This window comes from Bos indicus, chromosome 10 (assembly GCF_029378745.1).
Source record: "Bos indicus isolate NIAB-ARS_2022 breed Sahiwal x Tharparkar chromosome 10, NIAB-ARS_B.indTharparkar_mat_pri_1.0, whole genome shotgun sequence".
NCBI classification, from domain to species: Eukaryota; Metazoa; Chordata; class Mammalia; order Artiodactyla; family Bovidae; genus Bos; species Bos indicus.
Genome location: NC_091769.1, coordinates 45,878,120 through 45,905,074, shown reverse-complemented (window position 1 = coordinate 45,905,074; position 26,955 = coordinate 45,878,120). Strand labels below are relative to the sequence as shown.

The window sequence follows — 26,955 nt, the reverse complement described above, 5'->3', positions numbered from 1 at the left end:
TCTATCACATTGGCATGCACTCCCAAACAAAGTATAGTACAGATTTTGAGCTTTATAAAAACAGTATCATGCTGTCTCTGGTTCTCTGGGATGTTTTGTTCACTCAACACTGCCTCCCCAGGAAAAGTAGAGAAGGATGTAGAATTGGAGGTAGGCGAAACTGGGCTGGAATCCAGATTCCAAGTGCTGTAGCTGTTCCATCGCATGCAAATTTCTTAACTCCATTGAGTCTCAGCTTCCTCATCTATAGAAATGGAGCTCTCCTTTATCTTACAAGGTTACAAAGATTAAATAAAATGTTAAAATGTTGTATATAAGTGCTCCTACTGCAGAACAGGTTTTTTAAAAAATTATTGTGAGCTTTTTTTTCTTTCTTTTTTTTTTGTTTCTAGCACAGTGGTAGAGGATCACTGATCTGTAGATCAGTGTGGGAGGAAAAGCTTAAAAAATTATTTCTCCCCAGATAATATAACCAACTGTTTTGTTTTTTTTTTTTAGATTAAGAACTGGGAACACAAACTTTATTCAAAAAGTAAAGACATTACTAAAACATATACTTCAGCTATATATTTATGACTTGCTAATGGATGGAGGGGAAGAGAAAGAGGAAACTAGTAGGAAAAAGGTTGAAAACAGAAACTATTGATGAGAGGTCACCAACTGTGTTTCTGACTTTTGAAATGTGAATTAACCATTGTTTATAGTTCTTCAACTGTTCCAATACCAAAGCCTATTAAGGTCTCCTTAGAATGGGACCCTCTTAGCAGACCACCAAGGGACAATTTTTCTTTGGGGTGCAGCAACAGTGAACCGAACAATGTTGGGATGACATCAACTGGGGCACGAGATGAAAAGTTCTATAAGCCCGTGCCAGATGAAATTCCCTACACTATCCCAGTCCTCAGTTTAGGTCTTTTTGTATGTACCTACCTACTTTCCTTCCACAGAGATTCTGTGGCTCATTTCTTCTGATATGGCCTTCATCTCCTTCCAAAATAAGGTTATCAGCAAATGAAAAGGCTAGTGGAAAAGGCAAATGAAATCTAAGATCCGGAGTCAGGAAAACCAGTGAGATTGACATTAAAATGCAGAGCACTGAAATATTTATAGGTGCATTTGTGAAATATTAATGCAGCATCTTGCAAACACAGGGACAGGGAACCTTCAGACTCTTTGAAGACTGCCTTTTAACTGAGCACAGCTCTCAGAAATGTCACTAGAAATGTTCCATCTGCCTCAGGGCACGCTGTGGTCTCTTGAAGTATCAATTGGTCAGTGAAGCCTTCTTCAGAATGCACCCAGCACACTCAATTCCCCTGGGCCAGCTGCTCCACCCCTCCTCACACCTGGAGGGCAGCAGCCATCTGCTGGACCAGAGGTCACAGGGACCAGACCCCCGGATGGGATTGGCACAGGTGTTTGGCTTCGGACTCCTGGGTATCAAAATCATCCTCAAAGGATGTGCACATTCTCAAAGGTCCCCCTCTGCCCACTGCCTGCTCCTATGCTTCCTGAGGGATTCAGGAAACCCAGTGAGTGCTACTGAACCCCAGAGAGCTGGTGTGGGCGGAGCAGGTCGGGGAGGACTCAGGCAACAGGGATGGGAAAGAGGTGGGAGGAGCAGCCTATGGGCAGGATGGAGCCCTGGATTCCCAGGACTTACAGAATGTCGACCCCTGTAGGGGAGATGTCACCTCCGTGTTATTAATTGTTCTAACTCCCCATCTAGAACAGTCCCAGGCATACAGAGCAAGTCCAAAACCAGTTCACTGACTGACTTGCAGCCCATGGGAGGTTAGCTACCAAGCTGTCCCTACTCAGGGGTAATGCCCTTTGAAAAGAAGCAAGTGTGACCATTTTGTCTATTTCAAAGAAATGAACGACAAGACAGCAACAGTAAAGAACAGACAAGAGCGTGTTTAAGATGACGCAAAGCAAAGGGTCCGTCCATTTCCTGCAAAGTCTCCCGCAGTTCATCACGTTGTAGAAATGAGCACTGTACTAGGAATCAGGAAGTCTGGGCTTTCATCAGGCACTTTCACAAATTTGCTGTGTGAAGCTGAACAAGTCACTTCCTCTCAGCTTCAGTGTCCTCTTCGGTTCAATGCAGTAGTTGGGCCAGACAAGTTCCAAAAGGCTTGCCCTTTGGTCATGATTGGAAACTCAAGACTGGATTTGTAAAAGCCACTCACTCCTCTTCTTCCTAGCAGGTGGGCAGTCCCCTCCCCACTACCACATTATTACTTCTTGGGAGCTCCCGGGAGCCCTTGTTCTAGAGCACTCCCTGATGATTTGTGCGTCCAGCCACAGCCAGGACCAAGGGGCCCTGAACACAGTCAGTGGTTCTTGGCCTTGGCTGTCCTCCAGAGGCTAGAGGGAGGCACAGAGCTGGATCCTCCTGAGAACTGGGGTGTCTAGGATCTACAGGGCAACAGCAGAGCTTTCTTCAACAAGCTTGCAGGTCACTCCATTTCTGGCTGGAAGCTTTTCTGAAATCGGACTGACTTTCTGATCCTATGGGGCCATTTTGCCCCGGATCCATTCACTGGATGAGGGCTGCTCTGTCCATGCTCTCATACAACGTTCTTGAAATCTGCTGCTGACAGTGGGAAAGGATGGCCTCCCCTTTCCCTAGGCCTTCCCTTTCTTTTCTTTCCCTCTCTGCTTCCTGGCACACTTCCCCTCACTCACCTTCCGGAACCTCTCTCCTTTTCTTTCCACCTCTTCCCATGTACTTTCTCAGTCTTGGTGCCTCACCTTGACCTCTTTTACTTCCGGTTTGGGTTTCTGGTCAGCACCACCATTCTTTTGGCCTAGAAAGCGGGGCCCAAACTCCTGTGTGGCTAAGGTTCTCAGCCATATTTACTCAAGGGTCCAGGTAATCCATCTGTTTCTCCTTTCCTTTCTCCCTGTAGGTCCTTCTTTGACCTTCTCTAATCATATCCTCAGAAGGCCCCCGCCGCTATCTCGGCCATCACTGGGCAGGTGTATTAGTTCTCTAGAGCTGCCTTCACAAAGCAGCACAGTCTGGGTGGCTTAAACAACAGAAATTGACTTCATCACAGTTCCAGAGGCCAGAAGTCTGACACTGAGGTCTTGGCAGGGTTAGTTTTCCTGAGGCCTCTCCCCTCAGCTTGCAGATGGACGCCTTCCCGCTGTCTCTTCATACATTCTTCCTTTGATCTCTCTTCTTATAAGGACGCCAGTCGTATTGGATCTGGGGCCACCTCAAGACCTCATTTTCCTTAGCTACCTCTTTGAATATCTATCTCCAAATATTCTGTGGTACCAGCAGAGGTGATGGTCCCCATGGCAGAGGGAACACAGGCATTCTATGCTGGCATCCAGGCTGGTTTTCTTGGGCTGCACACCTTTGGGGAAAGATGTAGAAGGCAGGCACCCTGCAGTCCAGGACAGGCGGTTCAGTATGACCTTCTGAGGTGCTATCCACTCAGCACCCCAACCCTGGGTACTCCCCAGAGTCATAGGCACCTGAGCTAAAGAAAATCAGATGCAGATAGCTCAAAAAGAAGCTGAGCATCAGGTAAACAAGAAGTTTAATAAAAGTGAAAAAAATTACGACACAGTGGGCTGGCGATGGGCTGCTTTAGGAGGTTTGATAAGTTGGCCGGCGTGACACGCTGACTCCATGTGGGTTCTGGGAGGTCACAGGACTGGTCCCTCATACCCCAACATTCACTCTGTATCTTCTGCCCACGGGTGAGGTATCTGTCTTCCTGGTATAATTTTTGACCAGGCTGGTTCTGAACTCCCTCATCCTGTAAGGAAAGCTGCCCAAATCTGACCTTTACCCATGATGATGGTGATGATGGTCGTCTACATCATTTTCTTAGGGCCATATCCCATCCCAGGTTCTGAGGTGGGCAGACAGGTTAAAGCCCATTTTATGGAGAATTAAGGGCTTTGGGAATGTTGGAATCTCCTCCATAGGAGATAGCCATAGCTCCCAGGATCTCCTGGATCCCCTGCAAATCCTTCTGAATCCTGCATGTCCATCTCTCTTGCAAAGTGCTCAGGGTTGCAGAATGCTCAGGCGCTGGTGACAAGCAGGGTCCAAGAGTCTGCAGAGAAAGGAGACTTGCTGGGCCTGGGTTTCCCTGGTGGCCACCTAGAGCCTGGTCAGTTAGGAGGTACTGCTCCTCCTCCGGGGATGGAGGACTTTCCTCTTGGCGATGTCCTCCTCTGTGTCACTCTCACAATTCCTCTGGGAAAAAAAGAAAAAGAGAGAGAGACTCAGAGCAAGGTCAGAAGATGCCAAAAATGAAGTCATGCCGGGCAACCTGGGCTGAGGCACCTGAGTCAGGAGCCTGTAAACCAGGGAGGTGGACATAGAGGGGAATCCTGTTGCTCTGTCCAGAGCCCAGGGGTGGATGAGATAGGGATGGGGAGGGCCCCGAGGCAGGGCCAGACCAACTGCCTGGAGGCCTCCTTTCCAGGAGGAGGGAAAGCAGGCAGAGCCTCTAGCGGAAGTCAGGCACCAGAAGAGGCCAAATGATAATCATGAAAATTATATCTGGTGTCCTTTGTGGCTGCCACATAATTAAGACCACTTGGCTAGTTGGTTAGTGGGCTGGTAGGTCTCCTGACCTCAGCCTAGAGAGAATGAAGTAGGGCTAGCAGGACCTCACCAAGCTCTGACGGCCACCTCACCCCCTCTGCTTTGACTGGCTTAGGCTATACCTTTAGCCAGTCCTGCCGCGTAGTCTTTCCAGGCCAATGGCTTCTGTGCCCCGTTTTTATGAACTGGAAAAAGAGTAAAGCAGATTCTATCAGCTCCTACATAGCTAAGCCAGAGCAGAGGCAGCCACCCTGGAAGTCACGATGCCTCTTTCATTCATTCCACATGCATTTACTTAAATAATTACAACTATTGAAAGAAGTATTAATTGAGAAAGACTTATGCAAATCATAGAAAAATCTGTTGTCAGATGTACAGTTTTATTTATTTTTATTTTTTTAAAGCTTTTTTTCTGTATTTTTTCCCCCTATTTTTTGTCCACAACTTGTGGCCTGTGTGAACTTAATTCCCTGACTGGGGGTCGAACCCATACCCCCTGCAGTGGAAGTGTGGAGTCTTAACCACTGGACTACCAGAGAAGTCCTCAGATTTTAAATTTTAATGCTTCCTAAACAAAAGGATGTGTCTATCTTTCTTTTTCTCTCTTTTTTTTGTTTTTGTTTTTGTTTTTTGTTTGGGAAAGCTGTATAATAGATGTCTGGGACCCATTTCTTTTCTACTTAGAGGATGAGCCATTGGGTTGATATCAGGTGCTGTGTGTTTGAGTAAAAAGAGAACTATTTTAAATGTTCACACATAGACAAAAATTAGGCAAGAATTTTACATTCTTTTCAATTACTCTCTGTTCCTCTTTCCCAATGGCCAGCATTGTATCAGGCCAACTCAGCCTGAGAGGTGTGCCCACTGTCAGCCGTGTGTTTACTCAGGGGCCCCTCTCCTTCCCTTGGCCTGAACCAGCTCGAAATTCAAAGTCGAGATCAACTTTAGCCAAATACATCCTGGACCTAGCCTGGCTATAACAATAAAAATAAAGCAAACTCTGCTGAATCGCAACTTTTTAGCATGAGTCAGAGCCAAATAATAACAAAGTAAGCTGGGCGACAATCTGCTTGTGATTAACAGGGATTCTCAGAAGGAGCAAGCCCAGTCCCCTCCCCACTTCTTTTTTAAGGTTAAGAATGTGACGTATTTAGAAACTAAATGTCCACTTTTAAATGATGGTTGTATCGAACAAGGAAAATTAGAAAATATTTGTAACAGAATAAAATGAAAAGAGAATTTATCACAATTTGCTGCAAACAGCTGAAGCTGTTCCAGTCCGCTTTTATAGCAGATGAGGAAGGTGGCCAGAGAAGGAACACAGCTTGGCCAAAGCCCACAGTTTATGGGCCTCTAACCCATAAGTCCTCCAGTTCCCCAAGCTCAAGAAGAGCTCGGGCTGGTGGGGGGCACACAGGGGCAGTCCCAAGACCTGGGATGTAGCCTAAGTGCTGTGTGCCCCGAGGCTGCCCAGGGCTGACAGGCAGGCTGCTGCCTTACGGCCTCTTCCTGAGTAGGGAGTTACCTCTCCCAACCTGTGCCATTCGAGAGGCCGTCACCACACTTGGCAAGCTGTGAGGAGGGTCTGTCAGGGACCCTTGACCAGCCACAATACTAACACTGCACTTGGTAGCACCAGCACTGCATTTGAGAGTCTACAAGAGGATTTTAAACAATAATAGCTGCTAATAAGTATTGAGCACTTAAAATGCCAGACTCTAAGAATATGTCATCATTTAATTCTCATGACTGCCCTGTGAGGTAAGAACTATTGCTAACCCCTTTTTACAAGTGATTTCATTTAGCACAGAGAGGTTAAGTCATGTCCTGAAGGTCACACAGCTAGTAAGTGGCAGATTTGAATCCTGGCAGTCTGGCTCCAGAAGCCATGCTCTTGACATGATGAGTCTCCCATTTTAAATATACATAAAGTTGCAACAAGCTAATTATATATATCATCTAAATATTATTATATTATTATTGTTATTGATAATCTAAAGCAAAGCAGAAGTGGGAAAATTGGCAAATGAATGTAAAACTCTCATTCAGATATCAGCAGATATCTGGATTATCAGGAACTGACTTTGGATTGCCCGCCTGTGGTAGTCTCATTGACCAGAGTTCCCGCAGCCCCTAACAGGCTACAGGTCCTCCAGGGAAGCTGGGGCTGTGGAATGGCAGCAGCAGTCCCTCCAAAAGCCCATTAGGAAAGGATTCAAGAGCCTCTAGAGGCTCATGCACCACCCCCCTTGGAGCACCCATCTTCCAGCACCACCCCAGTGGTCGCCCATGAACACAGCCTCTGCTGATCACACCGTGCAGAGCCTGCTGGAAGCAGTTGAGCCCCACCTGCTCCCCACAGCTCCTCCCAGGTCAAGGCTACATGCTCCGAGAGCACTGTGTTTACCCACCAGGTCCTCGTTCCGCCTCGGGTGCATCTTCTTCATCAGGGATCGGGTGAGGTGGTTACACAAGGAGACAATGCTGAAGGAGAGCTGAGGGAGGGAGCAGAGGGGAACCGCCAGGTCAGAATGTGCGCAGAGACGCTGGAGGGGTCTGGAAGGAACCAGGAACCCACCTCAGCCCCCCCGCCCCCCTCCAAACCCTGACCCACCTTCCACCGCCTGCGGACATACTGCTTCTTGAAGTTCTCCAGGTTGACCACAGACTCCCTGCGCATCAGGGCTTGCTGGCTGTCCACTGGCTGGGAGACAAAGCAGAGAGCATGGTGGCTGACACTGGGCTTCGGAGAGCAGCTAAACCCCTGACCACATGCCACCCTCAGCCTGACCCTGGGACCTGCCTGCTGGACAGGACACACAGAAGGACCTCACACTGAGGGCAAGGGCTCCAGATGAATCTCAGCTGTCCCGGAGATGCCCAGGGCACCCCTGAGCTATTATTACCACAGCACACTGGCTGGACTGGAGACTTGACCCCCATAAAGGGAAAGAGCAGGAGGCAGGGGGTCCCTCTGGGGAAGGGTCATCCTACGGCAATACCCACCGTAAACTGGTCAGTTCTGGGCTTAGCAAAATGGATGCCTTGCTAGCAGATGGGGCATTAATACTCCATTTAAAAATAAACGGAAGGAAATAAGGGCTTTGATGGGGATCGAGAGGAGATGGGACGTGTTCCTTTCACTGCCTGGCAGTCAAGGCTCAGCTTAAGCTCTGACTTCTCCAAGAAACCTGGCATGGCTTCTCTGAGTCTCAATTTTCTCATCTGTAATATGGGGATAATGAATAACATTGTATCACAGGGTTATTTAGGATTAAATGACTGTGGGATGTGAAGTGCTTAGCTTAGAGTTGCTCAATAAATAGTAATAAATTACTGATAGCCTTCCTGTCTTCTCCATTCCATCTTTATAAAAATTATTTTATTTTAAAAATAGCTTTATTTTGATAAAGAAAGAAAGTGAAGTCGCTCAGTTGTGTCCGACTCTTTGTGTCCCCATGGACTGTAGACTGCCAGGCTCCTCTGTCCATGGGCTTTTTTAGGCAAGAGTATTAGAGTCAACTGATATTAAAAAGTGGGCATATTTAATGGACTCCAGTGTAAGGAGCTCATTCCCTCGTGAATTCCTGCCTCTTCATAAACAAGATTTTCCAAATTCAAGAATTCAAGAGATGAGTTTCAGGGGTTCTGTGAACCTCCTGAAACGACCTGCAGATTTTAGTGCATAAACTTGTACATGGATGTTCACAGCAGCATCATTTATAACAGACAAAAAGTGGAAGCAACCTAAACATGCATCAACTGATGCGTGGACAAAAAAAAATGCGGCCTGCCCAGGTTGTTGCTTTAGTCACTGAGCTGTGTCTGACTCTTTAGTGATCCCATGGACCATAGCCCACCAGGCTCCTCTGTCTATGGGATTTTCCAGGCAAGAATACTGGAGTGGGTAGCCACTCCCTTCTCCAGGGGATCCTCCCAACCCAGGGATCAAACCTGTGTCTCCTGCATTGGCAGGCAGGTTCTCTACCATTGAGCCACCAGGGAAGCCCACTCTATCCATACAATGGAAGAACTAAACGGAAAATCCATTCATGAAAAGAATGAAGTACTAATACATACTACAACATGAATAAACCTTGAAAACAATATAGTAAGTGAAAGATGCCAAACACAGGATGCCACATATTGTATAATTCTAATCACATAAACAAGCCTGGTGTGCTGCAATCCATGGGGTCACAAAGAGTCAGACACAACTGAGCGACCGAACTGAACTGAGTCACATAAAATGCCCCAGATATCCAGAATAGGCAAATCCGCAGAGGAAGAAAGTAGATTAGTGGTTGCTTGGGCTGGAGAGAGGGGAAAATGGAGAATGACTGTGAAAGGTTATAAAGTTTCTTTCTAGGGTGATGAAAATGTCCTGGAATTAGATAGTGATGATGGTTGTACAACCTCGTGAATGCACGAACAAGCACTGAATTGTATATTTTCAAGTAGTGAGTTTTATAGTATGTGAATTATATCTCAATTTTTAAAAACTTAGTGTATAGATACAGACATATTTTTCCTCTGAGAAGAGTCAGGAGCTTTGAATGATTCTTAAAGGACTCTGTGACCTCAAGAAAATGAACCACCCACGTTCGTCCATAAGGTCCCATCCAGCTCTATTTTTTCTCTCTGCTCTGACAGCCTCCTGAAAGCAGTGCCTCCTTTTGCACCTCAGTGACCTCAGTGAGTGAGGCTGCTCATGATTCCTGATGCTGGTCTCATCTCCTAACCACACTGTGAGCACACCTCCATGCCTACTTATCTGTCATCATGCCGCCAGATGTCTGTGGAAGCCCGTGCATATGGCTGAGGCACACTGCTCTGGACCTGATATCTTCTGGCAGGAGGCTCTTTCCACGTTCACCCAACGTCCCTCCTCCAGGAAGGCCTCTGTGTATTTCAAAGCCCAATTCAATTATGACCTCTTCCAAGATAACCTCCAAGAAACAATGTCTCTCCCAACCTGACCCAAACATGTGTGTGCTCCTTTATCATACACAGCTCCTCTCTTGGTCGGCTCCGCAGTACAGTCATCTCCCACTAGTGGCCAATAACAGGAATGATTTTCTTCATGTTTCTTTCAGCGTTTCCTCACCACCTACTCCTGATCCAGAGCTTAAGGTGGTGGGTGCGGAAGCACTGTGTGGGTGAACTGTTTCCCTGAGCTGCAGCAGAATAAACCAGAACAAAGCCCCAGGACCTGGGACCTACTCATTTCCGCCCATAAGAGGCCCAGGCACCTGGGTCCACCCAGCTGTGAGACCACGGAAGAGTGTCACGATACCCTGACTCCCCACAGCTCTGCCTGGCGGGACCAGTGAGGTGAGACACGGAGTCCTGGGGAGGTCAGGGAGCATGGGGGAGAGTCCATGCCACCTTGACACAGAGGGGAGACGAGAGAGCCAGAGGCTATTCACCCTTCCAAACTGGGACACAGTGGTTTGGTCCAAAGAGTACAGGAAGGAAGAGAGGAGGGATAGGAGGGAGGCAGAGAGGAGAGAGAAAAGGATAGGGGCGCTGAGGGCACCATCAGCTCATGTCGCGCTCTCTCAACTCTTTCCTTAACTGCCTCTCCCCCTTCGCAAGCCCTGCCCTGGGTTAAGGTCCTCCCTGCAAGAGAGCCGTGAAAGAGGGCAGAGGACAACTGGTCTGTTCTGATCCTGCCTTTTCGTGGCATCAAAGCCTTCCAGCAGCTTCCAGGCACTCTCAAAAGAACCCAAGAAGCTCACCAAGAACCCCAAGGCCTGTACCATCTGGGTCTTTCTCTCATCTGATCTTCTCCCCATCTCCTGCCTATCCCTGTGGCTTTCACTGCACGGGTCTGCTTGCTAGTCCAGGAACCCAAGGTCTCAGGACCTTACTGTATAATCTCATTCAGGTGCGTGCTCCAGTGTCACCTCCTCAGGGTCACCCTATATAAAATAGCACATTGGTTGCCCTGTGCAAGTCACTGTGCCTCTGCCCTAGTTCTTCACGGGACCTGTCACTACCTGACCTTTTATTCTGTACTTATTCAGTTGTTAATCCCCCTGCTCTGTACCTCCCAGCAACTAGTATCTCCTTCCCAAGGTCACTGGCTTCCTGCCACCCCACAGAACATTTCTACCTCTCACTTCACAAATGTCTGCTATTCACCTTCCAGTCTAATCCTGGCAGGGGACACTCCTGCACTTGGAGAGTTTGATTAGTGGACTCTGGGACCAAAGGGACCTCTTCTTGTCTACTTATTGATTGGCTCCCTTGCCAGGAGAGAGTTAGCTAAACCCCACGGTTGGAAGGTTGACATGCAGGCCAGGAGAATCCCGTTAGTGAGAATCCCACCTTCCAACTGGTCTGGCAGTATGAGCCACTAAGCAGAGATGCCCAACTGCAGTATCACGTGGGACCATTCCCACAGGCTGCTCCTGGGAGGTGATGTAGTCACTTCAAGGACCCTGTCTGTGTTCTACACAAAACAGCATGAATTCCAAGGAAGAGTATATAAACCTGTCAGGCTGGCCTTTCCCAATCAATGGGCCTTGTCAGTTTCTAAGGGGCTCACCAAACGCTGACACTGTTTCTAGGTCTTGAAGTCAGAGAGATGTAAATTCTGCAGTGACGTAAGTTCCAGAAGGAATGTGACACCAACACTGGATTAAACTGAGGGTGTGAGGGGAGATGGAGTTTGTTCCACCTGCTCCTGGCCCTCCTTTCTGCAAACAAAGCCTTCAGCCTTGTGGTCCTGCAGTGACACCAATGTGGGCAGTTTTGACCAGGCTCCTAGGAGTATGTTAAGTGTCACAGAAAAATTCTGAGAAGGGAGAAAAGAAGACAGAACTTTGTGGCTAAAGTCAGGTTTTGTTTATGCGGACACAAACGTCTCTGAAAAAGTCCTTCAGGGAGCTGTTTTACAGAGTGAAGTAAGTCAGAAAGAGAAAAACAAATATTTTATGTTAATGCATAAATGGTACTGATAAACCTATTTGCAGGGCAGTAACAGAGACGCAAATGTAGAAAACGGTCTTGTGGACATGGATGGTGGGGGCAAGAACAGGGTGAAATAAACTGAGATAATATAATTTGAAATATACACATTACCTGGAGTAGGAAATGGCAATCCACTCTGGTATGCCTGGCGGGACCCCTTTGTGTCCATGGGGTCACAAAGAGTCAGACACGACTAAGCACATACGACCAACTTCCTCCAACCGTAATTATTACCATGTGTAATACAGACAGTGAATGGGAAGCTACTGTATAACACAGGGAGCTCAACCTGGTGCTCTATGATGACCTAGAGGAGTGGGAATAGGGGTAGGGTGGGAGGGAGGCTATAGAGGGAGGGGATATATGTATACTTATGGCTGATTCACATTGCTGTACAGTGAAGTCAACACAACATTGTAAAGCAATTATCCTCCAGTTTAAAAAAGTGTCTGTTGTGGAGAGCTAGGCCAGCACCAACATCCACAGAGCATGGAGACGACGCAGCAGCCATCCGTCCAGGCATAAAGACCAGAATCCTGGTTTTCCAGCCTCCTCTAGAAACCGCAAACAGATTGCAACTTTTCAAACCTCCATCTGAGTCACTCCTCCAGCCCCATCCTCCACTGAAAGCCAAGGACAGCTGAGCACCCACTTTCTTGGTTCGCCCAGGACTGTCACTCTGGGCCTTGCTCCTTCCTCTGTAGGTGGCATCTCCACCTCTCCCTTTTGCTGATTGTTTTGCTGGCTGGAGCCCTGCTGGCCTTACCTCTCTGTTTACCCAGGAAAGGAGGCCTGAGTCTGCCTCGCTATGGCTGAGTAGGGGGAGCTTCAGTGAGGCTGTGTGCCAGCAGGTTGTCCCGCTACTGAGCATGCCAATGGAAAGAGGTAGAATGCCCTTTTCTTTGCCTGACCCGACCTTCTCTGAGTCAGGTCTCAGCATGCATACACTCTTCCTTTTCATCTTCTCTCCGGGACATTCAGTTTTCTGAGCAACTTTTAATTCCCAAGAAAAGCTTCAAAAGCTCTCCCTCTAGTACTGAAGACAAGAGACTTGAGAGACATTATATCCAACTGCCATGTGTGGACTGTGTCTGGATCCTGATTTGAACATACTGAGTATAGCAGGAGACCTTCGAGAAGAGAGGGGGGCATGTAAGTCCGGCTGTGCATACAGATGGTGATAAGTAATTATTCTTGATTTTGTCAGGTGCCATCATGGTGCAGTGGTCATGGTAAAAAAAAAAAACAAAAAAACGCTTTATAAGAGATTCCTGCTGGAAAATTTATCAGTTAAGTGAGTCTGAAGTTTGCTTTAAAATACTTTGAAGCTGGGTAATAAATAAATGGAATTCACTCAGCCATTCCTAACACTTTCATGCAAGTTTTGAAAATCTCCCATAATGAAAAGCTAAAAACACAAACTCTCCCTCTTTTGAATCTCTGTAATCTCCTTTAATTTCCATTTAATAGCTCTAGGTTCCAGACCACAATCCGAACTCATCCCATCCCTCCAAGTTCTGCCTGGCACCTTCCCAAGGTTATAGAGGGAGGGGAGTGTTGGCGGAAGACACCCCCCAGCCCTGAGAATGTTTATGCCCTCTGCCACCTCCTTTCGAGAATGTTAAGCGCTTTATTCATATCCAATACTTTTGTGACCCTATGGACTGTAGCCCACCCACGGGGCTCCTCTGTTCATGGGATTCTGCAGGCAAGAATACTGGAATGGGTTCCCATGCCCTCTTCCAGGGGATCTTCCTGACCCGGGGATTGAACCTTGATCTCTTATGTCTCCTGCATTGGCAGGCGGGTCCTTTACCATGAGTGCCACCTGAGAAACCCCTGCCATCTCCTTACCTTTCCTCAGAGTTCATCTCCCTCCTGTTTTCTGGAATACTAAGTACCGCTGCTTTATCACTCACCATGGCCTTTCTCACTCGCAGTTGGTTGGGGCCCTACCTGTGCCAGACACTGAATCTTTTATTCAAGGGTTGTCTTGTCCTTATCTGTCACCTCCCTCCAGAGCCAGGGCACAATCAGTGTTTATTCATAGAACTGGCTGCTTCCACTCCTCAAATATGCCCACTGCTGGGTCTCCTCTCCAGGGCAAAAAATCTTCTCCACAGGCCAAGAGTGTTCACAGACAAAGGAGAAAAGGCCATTCAGTTCCACAGACGGGTACAGAGGCCGAGAGCAGGCGTGATAGCTGAGCACACTGCCAGCTCTCCCTGGCATGGGACCACCGTGCTGCCTGAAGGAGCGATGTGGGGAGCCACCACCTTCATGATCACCTGGAGAGGTGGGTGGGTGGTGTGGGGACAGAAGTTCACGGAGGAGACTCTGGCTTCTCCCACCATTATGACTCAGCTCCCGCCCTTCGCTACCATCATCCCGATTCTGCAGAAGCACGGCTCACCATCACACCGTCTCCACCCTCCCCAGCACAAAGCTGGGTGACTGTGTGCCTCATGCGTCTGCCCCAGAGCAGGACAGGCTGCTGCCTTCCCCAGGTGCCAACTCTCCAGCCTCTTGGGAACCGCTGTTCAGGAAGATGTTACAGGCTCACCCTGCCCTCTCTGCGATGGCATCAGCAGAGAGCACAGAAGCTGACCTCTCATTCACAGCCTGATGAATTGAAAGATCCTCTGTGATGGCACACGGGCTGGCCCACAGAGCGGCAACCCCCACCAGGCCTTTGTCTGTCTAGATGCCAATGAAACACCCGATCCTGCCTCATCGGCCCTGCTCTGCCCTGTTTTTGATGTCACTGCTAAAATGCCAGCTGTGGGCATGTGGAGGGGAGTCAAGCGGGTCCTCTGGCTGGGCATTCCGCCAGCCTCCTTGGACTCCCCTTGGCATCAGGTTCTGCTGCCAAAGGGTGATGGGCATTGGACTAGTCAGGGGGCAGGGGAAGGTCATGGTCCCCTCTGACTTCCCTGAAAGATTTGGAGTGCAGTTTTCAGTTCACTTCACTTTGTCTTTGGAAACTCTTAAAAGAGTCTGTTCATAAAACATCTAAATGACAAGCTATTACCCACGACTGGACATGAACATGGAGAGGACGACGGCACTACAGTGAAGAAATCCACTTATGATTCTGACTCCAGTCAGCTCCGGGGCTGACTGGCTGGGAGACTCCAGACAAACCCTGTCCTGTAAAATGCTGTAAAAGGAGGCTGTCAGATGGCTCACCCCTGAGAACCTCCAGCACAGAGAAGGTTATGGCACCCCACTCTAGTACTCTTGCCTGGAAAATCCCATGGATGGAGGAGCCTGGTGGGCTGCAGTCTGTGGGGTCACTAGGAGTCAGACACGACTGAGCGACTTCACTTTCACTTTTCACTTTCATGCACTGGAGAAGGAAATGGCAACCCACTCCAGTGTTCTTGCCTGGAGAATCCCAGGGATGGGGAAGCCTGGTGGGCTGCCGTCTATGGGGTCACACAGAGTTGGACACAACTGAATTGACTTAGCAGCAGCAGCAGCAGGATTCTAAAATAATCACTTCTCCTGCTCTTTTCCCAGTCTCCCTAATTCAAATCATCATCCACAGCTTACTCCTTTATTGCATTTTATTTCGACCCTCACAAGAAAGTTTGCCCTGAGTTGCTCAATCAGGGGCTTCCTTGCCTTAGGAAACCTGTTGACTCGGCCAAGTTAAAGAGTTAGTCATTCAGTCATGTCTGGCTCTTTGTGCCCCCATGGACAGCAGCCCACCAGACCCCTCTGTCCATGGGATTCTCCAGGCAAGAATATTAGAGTAGGTAGCTATTCCCTTCTCCAGGGAATCTTCCCAACCCAGGGATCGAACCCAGGTCTCCTGCATTGCAGGCGGATTCTTTACCGCCTGAGCCACCAGGAAAGCCCTTGACTTGGTTGCCCTGGCCAAAGTGACCATTAATTTTTGAGGTGTCTTATGCCAAATGATTATATTCTGTCCTGTGACAGGTCAGAAAAGTTCTTGGAGAGATTGTAGATGGGCTGTTTGTATCAATTCTCCCAGACAGGGCATAGAAAACAGGGCTTTGCCATCTTTCATTGATTCCAAGATGCACATTTTTGGATCTCTGAAATCAGGACTTCTCTCTCAAACAATGGCATCGTATCTTTACTGTGGGTCTGAAGTGAAGGCAGGTGCTCCAGGAGATGACCACACTGCTTCTGCCAGCCATTGGGGCCACCCAGCCTCAGACTGTTTAACATTAGATTTCTTGCTTGAGGTTCTTTTGGATTCCACTAATTGTGTAAACGCAGAAAGGAAACTGTGTAAATGCAGAAAGGAATTCTGTCTGAGTACCACCAGCTTGGGGCTCCTGTTCTCAGGGGAGGATTTTTCCACCCTTCTACCCAGCGTCAGGACTACCCAGAATCCACCTGCAATGCGGGAGACCTGGGTTTGGTCCCTGGGTCGGGAAGATCCTTTAGAGAAAGGAATGGTTACCCACTCCAGTATTCTTGCCTGGTGAATTCCATGGACAGAGGAGCCTGGTGAGCTATAGTCCATGGGGTTGCAAAGAGTCGGATGTGACTGAGCGACTGAGCGACCCAGTGTCAAGCCTGAAATGCACACATTCCCTTGCCTTCCCCTCCTACCTGGTGGCTTTATTTCTCACCTCCCCTCTCAGTGAGGGTGTCCCAGCTTTGTATTTGGTGTTTTCTCTTAGACTTCCCATCTTGGGCTTCTTTTTAAATTTATTTTGGGGTCATAAAATAATGATGCGTCTTACATTTGGTGAAAATATGGTTTCTTCTACTTGATGAAAACTGTTTGTTACAAATATTATATATAATATTTGAAGTGATCCAGCATGTAATAGAAAGGGAGGTAGGATTTTAAAGACATGGTTTCATGGGATCATTCTAAACCATGCCCCATCTGTGCTGTTCCCTGGGCAGCCCCACCCCTGCCATGACATCGGGCTGCTGACTGCTAGGCACCCATTTCAGTCCCATGACCCTGGGGATGGAGACAGAGCTCTTCAGTATGGCAAAGCCCTACTGGCCCTGCCTTCTTTCCAGCCACATCTACATCATATTCCTTTCCTCTCCAGCTTTCTTTCTGCCTGAGCAATTTCAGCTCTCAGGCCCCCTCCCAGCACAGAGCCCTGGCATGACAGTTTTGTGGGGAAAACTACCTTCTCCCTGGTTTGCTTCGCTGATCTCAGCTCTAGAGTCACCACCTCAGGGACACCCTTTCTGACTAGGTCACCCCCCCACTGCAGGCTCCTGCAGTGCTGCAATCTTCTCATAGCATATGTCCCAGCTGCAGTTCTACCTGTGCAGAATGTTCTAGATCAACATGGAGTCCTTTACTGCAAACTCCATGAATGCAGGAAACACACCTGTTTTCACTCAACATTGTATTCCTGGGGACAGGACAAGTGCCCAGCAGTTGACAGGTGCTGAACAATTCTTTGTAAGTAGATAGATGGGTGTGTCTGGGTAAACCTGCCCCACAGCAGAGTGAACCCCTGGCGCCTGGGGCAGCTAGGGGAAGGAAGCAGAAGACCCCATCAGAAGGCGTCCACTTTCGCCTCTACTGTGCCCTTGGGCAAATCACACCCTCTCTGTTTCCTCAGCACCAAATTCAGAATAACACCTACCCTTCCTCTCTGACAAGAAGGCACCTTGGAATGATACGATCTGTTCTGTCACCCCCAAGCTTCTAGCACAGCGCTGGGCCCACTCTCCACACTCTGCCTCTGTGAGCTGGCTGGCTGTCTTCTCCCATGGGAAAAGGGAGACGAGATGATCCAGGCTTTAGGGAGGGGCGCACACAGCCTGTGGTCAGGAAGGGACCACTGGGTCTCATGCTTCCCAGTCTTAATGTCCACCCTCTTCAGACCTTAGGGACATGAGAAAAGGGTTCTCATTCCCAACAGAAGGTTGGAGCCCTGAGCCACAGGAGGGAAGGTGGAGAAGGGCAAGATGCTGCCCCTTCCCTCCTAATCCTCAGGCTGATCTTCAGACAGGGAAGGGCTGGATGGGAACAATAAACTGCCTGCCTTCTGGGACACACTTTTTAGGACAATCACTTAGAGGATATGAGGCTTCCACATTACCTGGCAAAGTACATGAAGTTGCTTATTTTACTTCTGGGATCTGAACTTTAATATTAAAGTGCATTTTTACATCAAAAGCTATCTGTTCCTAAATACCTCATCTTAGACTCAGGCATCCTGGGTTCATGTTTCATCTGTATGAAGTAGCTATGAATAACCCTGCTGTAAGTCATTTCCCCCGGAGGTCAGTTTCCTCATCAGTTACATGGAAATAACAGTAACAACAACAGTAATACCACCTACCTTCCTGTCTCACAGAGTTCTTTTAAGGATCACAAACATAAATGCATGGTGAGTTAAATGTCAATGTAAATGAAAAGTAATCTTTTCTCTGTGAATTTAAAATTCTGCCATCAGCAGCGGGAAAACACCAAGCTGACTATTAGCCCTAGTTAACTCAAATGGTACCCAAGACCTGCAGTCCATAAAGCAGGAAGTGAGATGTGATCAAGTCCATTATCAAAAATCAGTTACTGAGTGTCTCCCGGAGTGTCTCCCCAGGACCAGCTGTCTCCCTCTGGAGAAGGGAATGCTGAGGGGTATTCAACAGCAATTGTTTTAACAGCCTGGTTGCCTGGCCAGTCACCCAACAAACCAGGCAGGTGAGAGGAGGCACAGAATGGATAACTAGCTAGTCCCTCCATGCTTCTGGATTCTGGGAGGAGGTGGAAGGCTATGCTACAGACACACACCCCTGCAGGAGAATTTGAGTTGATGCCTGGCAGGGCAGTTGGGAGCAGTCTTCAGCAAACCATCCAGGATGCATTAGTGACCCGATGCTGGTGCTCAGAGCTTCAAGCCGGCCAACACTTCCTCGCCGCATGATCTGTTGAGCAGCTCCCCAAAGGACTCACTGGCGTCCCGGCAGAACATGGAACCTGGGCTGTCCACGCTCCCACTCTCCAGCTGGAAGCCGCCCACCAGTTCCTGGAGCCACTGGAGGTCTGCTGAGAGCTCCCGCCTCAGGGTCTCAAACTGCGTCTGCAGGTGGTCCAGCTTCCTGGCTGCGCCCCCAAGGCGGGACCCTGTGGCCCGGATGTCCTCTCGAAGGAGCTTCTTCGAGGACTTCACCTTGCGGAACTCGTACCTGAGCTGAGACAGGTCGTGCCGGGCTCTCTCGCTCTCCTCCCGGTACCAAGCCTCCTTCTCATTGTAGATGGAGATCAGGGTCTCCACGTCATCCTGGATGGTGTCATGGGCCCCTGTCAGGGCCCGGCAGCCCTGCTCCACCCGAGCCACATCTTCAACCACACGGGCAAAGCGCTCGAAGTTGACGTAGGTGTTGTTGGGGGGCATGCTTGAGTGGCATTTGAGGGTGTACTCTCTCAGACGCTTGGTCTTCAGCTGGTTGGGCTCTGCCTTGTGCTGTTCTGGGGCTCTGATCTCTCCTTTGGACTGGTGGGTGTTTAGACAGAAGGGCCAGAGTTAATTTGATGTCTGCTCCAAGGTGCAGGCGGAAGGCACTCCAGCCGCCTCTGCATTCACCGCATGCGCCAGGCCATGGGAGGACCAGGGTGGGATAAGCACCCCCACAGACCATCAGAAAAGTCGAGGAGGACAGGGTGCTGCCTGCACACGCATTTCCGGGCAGGGTGGTTCACGGTCATTAGAGAGGGTCTCTGCATGCATAGCATTTAAGGGTGCTCGCACAAACAAGCAGGCTACAGCCAGGATTCTGCAAGCATCCACTCCAGAGAGGAAGCGCACAAGGCCATGGCTGATGGGGGAAACTGGGGCTTCTCTCCATCAGGGCCTGTGGGCTCCGTGGGCCTCAACAACACTCAGCATGCTGAGCAAGGAGGCAGCCCACCAGACTTCCCAGCTCTGCACTCAAACCTAGAGTTCTGCACTCAAACTCAGCCTTCCCCATCCTTCACTGAGTCAATGAACCCGGCCTTCTCCAGGGTACTCCGGCCCTCTCTGCTCTCCCATCTCCTGTGAACCTCTGCCCGTTCTCATCTGCAACCCTCAGATCACCCTCACCAGCTCTCCCACTTAACAATTCTAGTGAAAGGGAGGTCTGCTGACATTCCTGGAGGGGCACATCTCATCCATCAGCAGAATAAGGGTCAGAGTCCCACTCCCCTGATTCCCATCCTACCAAAGTGCTTATCGCATGCACTTCACTGAGACCAGACTGCCAGGCTCTCTGAACACCCAGCAGCCAGAAGCCCAGTTACAAACTGGGTTAGGCAGGAAGTCACCTTTGTGCCCCCACCTTCCCCAGAGAGAACAGAACTGCCCTGAGGGGTGGCTGCCTCTCCCCCAGCAGGCCTCCAGCTGGGCGGCCCATTCTCTGAGGTTGCCAGGTGCCTAAGGAAACCACTGACCCGGTTTGAGTCATCCTTAACTCAGAGCTTTGAAAGTCAGAAACAAGGAGCCCTGGTAACAAATCTGAGGTTTTCAACTGTCACTGATCTCTCTCTATAGCCAAGGAGTCCTGTTTTCTTTTTTGAGAATAACTGTGACGTGTCTTCTGACAGGGGCTTCCCAGGTGGCGCTAGTGGTACAGAACCCCTCTGCCAATGCAGGAGATGTAACAGACACAGGTTCTATCTCTGGGTCAGGAAATCCCCTGGAGGAGGGCATGGCAACCCACTCCAGTTTTCATGCCTGGAGAATCCCATGGGCAGAGAAGCCTGGCAGGCTACAGTCCATGAGGTTGCAAAGAGTTGGACACAATTGAAGCAACTTAGCACGCACACGTGTCTTGAGACAAAGAACAGTTTTTAAGATGGCCCAAAGAGCAAAGATTTCAACTGAGGTTTGTGAAAGTTTCTTTTCATAAGTCACCTGAACATATGACATAGAAACTTAAACTTGCAGACCTATTTGAACAAGCCCAGACCCTTGGAGACCCCCAACTAGCTTTCATCTGTGCTTAGGGGTCAGTGTTTCAAGCAAAGGCCTTGTCACAGGGCTCCGGCATCTGGCCCAGGCATCCCTGGCGACAGAGCAGGAACCTGCTTGCTGAAACTCGTCACCATGCGCTTACCATGATCCAGGGGTGTCTGAGAGCCTCTTGGATCGTGAGCCGCTTCCTAAATGAAGATCAGAAAACAGTGATGATCCATGAGAAGCTGAGAGCAGCAGTCTCCATTCTCACTCTTCTCAGACCTGCTTTTTGGCATCCTTCAACCACTGCCATCAAACTAGAATCATAAGGAATGCAGAGGTGGATGGGGGACTGGCTACAACTCCTGCATACTAGAGAAAGCAGTCCAGGCAGACCTCTCAATAGAATGACATTATATAAACCCTCATTTTTGGTCCCAGGGTTGCAGGGCCCAACCCCACACTATTGGAGAGTCCTAAATGCTCTCTGTTGTGAAAACTTTGGTCTCTGGTTTTCTGTTTGCCTTCCAGATCTCTTCTCGGCCCTTCCCTGCTCTGTACCCAGGTGGGGCAATCCCTCCTACCATTGCCCTTCAACAGCGAAACCAGGCACTGCACTTTAGAGGACCCCACTCTATGTCTCTCTGAAGTCTATGGGATCAAGAGGACATGGCCTTCCAGAATGTGAGGACTTACCCCGCCTCAGCTCATCCATCCTCTGGGCAGCCAGCACCCTCCAACTCCCTGCCCATCTCCTTTGATCACACATGCATGAGGCTTACCCTGAGCCCTGAGGAAGGGGTGGGATTAGCAGGTCTCCTATGTTCCCGCTGTTCTGACCCCTCTGGGCTGGACACCCTCCCCACTCCCATCCTGAATCGTCTTGAAAACCCTGCCCCTTTCCTTTAAAGAATTCTACTTCCAGGTACCTTTGAGACAAACTGCAAAAAATAAAGAGCTCTAAAAAAAATCCAGGCTGACTTACGTGTACACACACACACACACACACACACACACACACACGGTTATTTGCATTTCAGGAGGAAAAGAAAAGAGAAAGACTTGAGTAAACAAGATGAAAGCCAAGTCCTGGCCAGTTCACACTCCTCAGCACCTGCCCAGATTACACTGCAATGGTTGATGACAGCCTGTGGCAAAGCAGGCACGGCTGGCATGCCTGTGAGAGAAGTGGCAGGAGAGAGTCAGGACCTGCGAGGCCAGTGCCCTTCTCTTCTTTGTCCTCTTACCGGGTCTCTTTAACCAGAAGCTTCCGAATGAAGTCCTTGGCCAGCTCGCTGGTCTGGCTGAAGAATTCCTCGTCAAAGTCGTAACTCACTGCTGTGATATTTGCCAGCGTTTCCTGCTTCGTGTCTCCCAGGAAAGGGGATGCTCCACTAAGGCTGGGCACACAGAGAGGGAATATGTGACTGTAGGAAAGGAGACGGAAGTAGGGGTGATGGACTCAGGGACCTGGATTCTGCACGGGGATGGGAGGCTCCCCACAATCCTTTGCGGGGGGCAGTCAACGGGTTTTCAAACGAGTCCAATTCAATACACTTAATGGAGTCCCTACTAAGGACCTGAAAGAGAGAACTGTGTCTTCAAGGGACTTGAAAGAGGAGGGGAGAGAAAGAGAGACCTGGCTCTTCATAAATTTCCAGAAGAACACAGAATAAAATAAAGAACAGACAAAGGGCTGGAGGAACACAGGACAGAGGGGAGGCCCAGTGCTGGCCTCATGGAAGAGCTGACATTTGCATCAGTTTTGTCCTGAAGAGGTTGTCAGCAGTCAGAGAAGGAGATGGAAGGTCTTCTAGGCTAACAAGCATCCTGAGCAAAGCCTGACAAGTGTGGCTGTAGATGAGCCATTAGGGGCTAGAGGGCCGTATGAGGTTCCCCGCAGGGTTTGTCAAGAAGGTGTCATTCGGGGACTTCCCTGGTGGTCCAGCGGCTAAGATTCTGTGCTCCCAATGAAAGGGGCCTGGGTTCAATCCCTGGTGAGGGAACCAGATCCCACATGCTGTAACTAAGAGTTCCCATGCTGCTGCTAAAGATCCCACAACAGATGGAAAACCCTGTGTGCCACAACCAAGACCTGGTGCAGCCAAACAAATAAATATTTTTTTAATATAAATTTATTTATTTTAATTGGAGGCTAATTACTTTACAATATTGTATTGGTTTTACCATACTTCGACATGAATCTGCCACGGGTGCACATGTGTTCCCCATCCTGAACCCCCCTCCCTCCCCATACCGTCCCTCTGGGTCATCCCAGTGCACCAGCCCTGAGCACCCTGTATCATGCATCGAACCTGGACTGGCGATCCGTTTCACATATGATAATATATATGTTTCAATGCCATTCTCCCAAATCATCCCATCCTCGCCTTCTTCCACAGAGTCCAAAAGACTGTTCTATACATCTGTGTCTCTTCTGCTGTCTCACATACAGGGTTATTGTTACCATCTTTCTAAATTCCATATATATGCGCTAGTATACTGTATTGGTGTTTTTCTTTCTGGCTTACTTCACTCTGTATAATAGGCTCCAGTTTCATCCACCTCATTAGAACTGATTCAAATGTATTCTTTTTAATGGCTGAGTAATATTCCATTGTGTATATGTACCACAGCTTTCTTATCCATTCGTCTGCTGATGGACATCTAGGTTGCTTCCATGTCCTAGCTATAATAAACAGTGCTGCGATGAACATTGGGGTACACGTGTCTCTTTCAATTCTGGTTTCCTCGGTGTGTATGTCCAGCAGTGGGGTTGCAGGGTCTTATGGAGAAGGCAATGGCACCCCACTCCAGTACTCTTGCCTGGAAAATCCCATGGACAGAGGAGCCTGGTAGGCTGCAGTCCATGGGGTCGATAAAAGTCTGACACAACTGAGCGACTTCACTTTCACTTTTCACTTTCATGCATTGGAGAAGGAAATGGCAACCCACTCCAGTATTCTTGACTGGAGAATCCCAGGGATGGCGGAGCCTGGTGGGCTGCCATCTGTGGGGTTGCACAGAGTCGGACACGACGGAAGTGACTTAGCATAGCATAGCATAGCGTGGCAGTTCTATTTCCAGTTTTTTAAGGAATCTCCACACTGTTCTCCATAGTGGCTGTACTAGTTTGCATTCCCACCAACAGTGTAAGAGAGTTCCCTTTTCTCTACACCCTCTCCAGCATTTATTGCTTGTAGACTTTTGGATAGCAGCCATTCTGACTGGCGTGAAATGATACCTCACTGTGGTTTTGATTTGCATTTCTCTGATAATGAGTGATGTTGAGCATCTTTTCATGTGTTTGTTAGCCATCTGTATGTCTTCTTTGGAGAAATATCTGTTTAGTTCTTTGGCCCATTTTTTGATTGGGTCGTTTATTTTTCTGGAATTGAGCTGCAGGAGTTGCCTGTATATTTTTGAGATTAACTCTTTGTCAGTTGCTTCATTTGCTATTATTTTCTCCCATTCTGAAGGCTGTCTTTTGACCTTGCTTATAGTTTCCTTTGTTGTGCAGAAGCTTTTAAGTTTAATTAGGTCCCATTTGTTTATTTTTGCTTTTATTTCCAATATTCTGGGAGGTGGGTCATAGAGGATCCTTCTGTGATGTATGTCAGAGAGTGTTTTGCCTATGTTCTCCTCTAGGAGTTTTATAGCTTCTAGTCTTACGTTTAGATCTTTAATCCATTTTGAGTTTATTTTTGTGTAAGGTGTTAGAAAGTGTTCTAGTTTCATTCTTTTACATTTTTTACATTAAAAAAAAAAAGTGCCATTCAAACAATGACTCCTGAATCTACTGTCCCCTGCCTAATATTCAAAATATGCCATTGTCCCAGAAGTCCTTGGGCCCTACCCTCCCTCCTGTGTTCTATAGAATCACATCTGAACTTCTCAGGAAGGCATCAAAATTTGGTCCCCACCACACGTTCTGTATTTTCACTGCATTTACCACACTTGCTGTCCCCTTCCTCACCCAGAATGGCACTTCCTTTCCTTTCCACCAGGAAAATTCATCACATTCCTTCCAGCCCAGTTCAAATCAATCTCTCTTATCTGCCTCTCTCGCTCCCTCTCTCCCATTAAACTTTCTGCAGTCCCAGCAAACCAGTGGCTCTCCACTTTGTCTCACAAAGCCATATTCATACCTAAAGCACAACCTTGGTCCCACCGGGTGAGAGTTAGCAGTCTGGTGTCTCCCTCCCACAAAAGAAGTTTCAGGCAAGCAGGACAGACTGTCCATTTAGTACCCTGAGTGCCTGGCACTGTGTTCACTGAGGATCAGGCGGTCAATAAACTGTATGGAATTCAGTGAGCTACAGGAAGATTGTGTGCCCTGGAGATGCTGGAATTCCTTACTATTTCAATATGAAAGCCACAGTTCTGAAGATATCAAGGTGTTAAGAGCCCATGTCTGAATATCCTGGCTCTAATCTGGAATTATGCAGCAATGCATCAAATTCTCTCTGCATCAAATTCCTCTATGGCTTTTAAAAAATACCAATGCCCAGATCTTACTCCTAGTGATTCTGATTTCATAGATCTGGAGTGGGCCCTGGGCCATAGCAGATATTAACAGGTCTGATATGAAGAAAAAGAAAAAAAAGGTCTGATGTGCTGCCTGGGTTGACACCCTCTGTTGCAACTCAGGGGGCAGGGGCGGGGCAGGGGGGGTGGCATCCACCACATCACGCAGAACTCCCAGTCCAAGGAGGAGTCAGAGGGAGGGATTACAGGGGTGTTGAGAGAGCTGAGTGTTGCCCTCCCCATCCTTCATGCCCTCTGGTTGTGGGCTGCCTCTTACCCAGAGTTCCATAAAAACAGCATTTTTCCAGGAGTATTGCGAGCGGAAACAGTTGGAAAGTACGATGTAATGAACACCAACTAATCAGCAATGTCTGTGTCTGAGCAGTGCTAGGAAGTTTGCACATCAGCTTATTTAATCCTCAACATACCCGTGGCAGGAAGTTTATGATTCCTATTTTTCTGATGAGAAAAACAAGCCCAGAAGTTGTTTTTCTGCCCAAGGCCACAGATGGAAAGTGACAGTTTCGCTACACAATGCAGGAAATCTCTGCTTAAGTACTTAATATTTCAGAGTCAAGAAAGAGAGACTCTGGGGAAAACAGAAGAGACAGCATGTGAAAGGAAAAGGGGTTCTGGGGAAGGGAGAGGAAAGGCAGAGAAAGACGAGGCAGGATCAGGAAGGGCATGGTGACTTGAGGGCTGTCCCAGGTTTCTGAGCGAAAACTGACATTCTCACTGGAAACCTGGGTCCGGGTGAGACCGCGTGGTGGATCCTGGCCACAGGAGGGATGCAAACACAAGCAGTGTAGAATGGAGGGCTGCAGACTGCTCTCCCGGCTTCCTGCCCAACACCAAGCCCAGGCTCAAACGTATGAAATCGAGCTGAGAGCACTGAGCCTCAGGTTGGCTGTGTGGATCTAACTCATCTGGTCACGGTGGGTGCTCAGGAAATGTCAGACTGTCTGTCTGCCTGCCTGCCCCTCTCTCATTCCTCCTGCTCCCCCTGGATCTGAGCTGGGTCAGAGCCCCAGGATCAGTCATACTCACAGGATGTAGGTGATGACACCGATGCTCCTGCAAAACAAAGAACAGTCAAGTCAGGGCCGCCTGGCTCTCCTCCCAGACCAGCAAGCGACTCCCCGCTTGGCTCTGAGGGCCCCTTCACTGCAGCCCCCACACGCTGCCTCAAGCCCCACACCCCTCCCCACCCCACACTTCAGCAGCAGCCAGGGACTCGCTCAGAGTCAATCAGGTCTGGATGTTGAGCCCGAGGACCCACTAACAGCTGTGATGACCACCTCTGAGCCTCTTTCTCCTCATAAAATGAGGATAATAATAACTATCTTACAGGACCACTGGGAGGATTTTAGAAAACCAAGTGATCAAGGTACCCAGCCAACTGTATAGCACAGTTCACATGAAACGAGCCCCATCTGTGCAGTCAATCACTGCGGTACCCAGCCCAGCACGGTAGCCAGAATACATGAGGCCCCCAGGGATCACATGGTTGACCAACAGAACGAATTATTGTCACTAGTATGTTTATGACAGCTGTGGCAGTCTCAGGGTGAGCCTGTACCTCTGGCTTCCAGCCCCTTGTTCTCTGCCTTGGCCATGTGCTAACTGCCACATGCCAGCACCCCAGGAGCAGCCAGAGGCTCTTAAAGGTGAGTGTGGAGGAAGAGGTTTTCATCCGGGGGATGTCAGCCAGAGCCAGGATCTGGGGCCACCTGGGGGGCTGTCCCACTTACCACATGTCCGCCTCCAGGCCCAGGGGCTCATAGTTCACAATTTCTGGAGCTGAAAGAAGCCATGTCGAAGAGTCAGCAGGAGTATGAAAAGGAGAAGAGATGATCTTAAGGAATTTTAGGGAATTAGATGCCGAAGGTCTCCATCCCGAACCCTCCCTAAGGAAAATTAGAGAGGCGGATGGAGATAGCCTGGGTCTAGGGATTTTGAGGGAGGAAGTTGCCTGTT

General features: G+C 48.8%; 1 protein-coding gene across 6 annotated transcripts in view; it reads right to left on the bottom strand.

Moving 5' to 3' along the window:
• Positions 1-1,897: 1,897 nt before the first annotated feature.
• Positions 1,898-26,955, bottom strand: part of DAPK2 (death associated protein kinase 2) — a 142,169-nt gene continuing 117,111 nt past the window's right edge. For 2 of the 6 annotated variants that reach the window (XM_070797425.1, XM_070797424.1), the window contains exons 6-10: positions 26,730-26,778; positions 26,026-26,052; positions 21,699-21,851; positions 20,612-20,657; positions 11,417-19,011 (exon numbers count right to left, since the gene is read on the bottom strand). In XM_070797425.1, coding sequence (XP_070653526.1) covers positions 18,403-19,011; positions 20,612-20,657; positions 21,699-21,851; positions 26,026-26,052; positions 26,730-26,778 — 884 coding nt within the window. In that variant the 3' untranslated portion in view covers positions 11,417-18,402. Of the gene's footprint in view, positions 4,226-4,701; positions 4,765-6,990; positions 7,075-7,193; positions 7,284-11,416; positions 19,012-20,611; positions 20,658-21,698; positions 21,852-26,025; positions 26,053-26,729; positions 26,779-26,955 lie in introns of those variants that run through there. The other 4 variants (XM_070797426.1, XM_070797427.1, XR_011568833.1 and 1 more) reach the window with 4 other exon arrangements.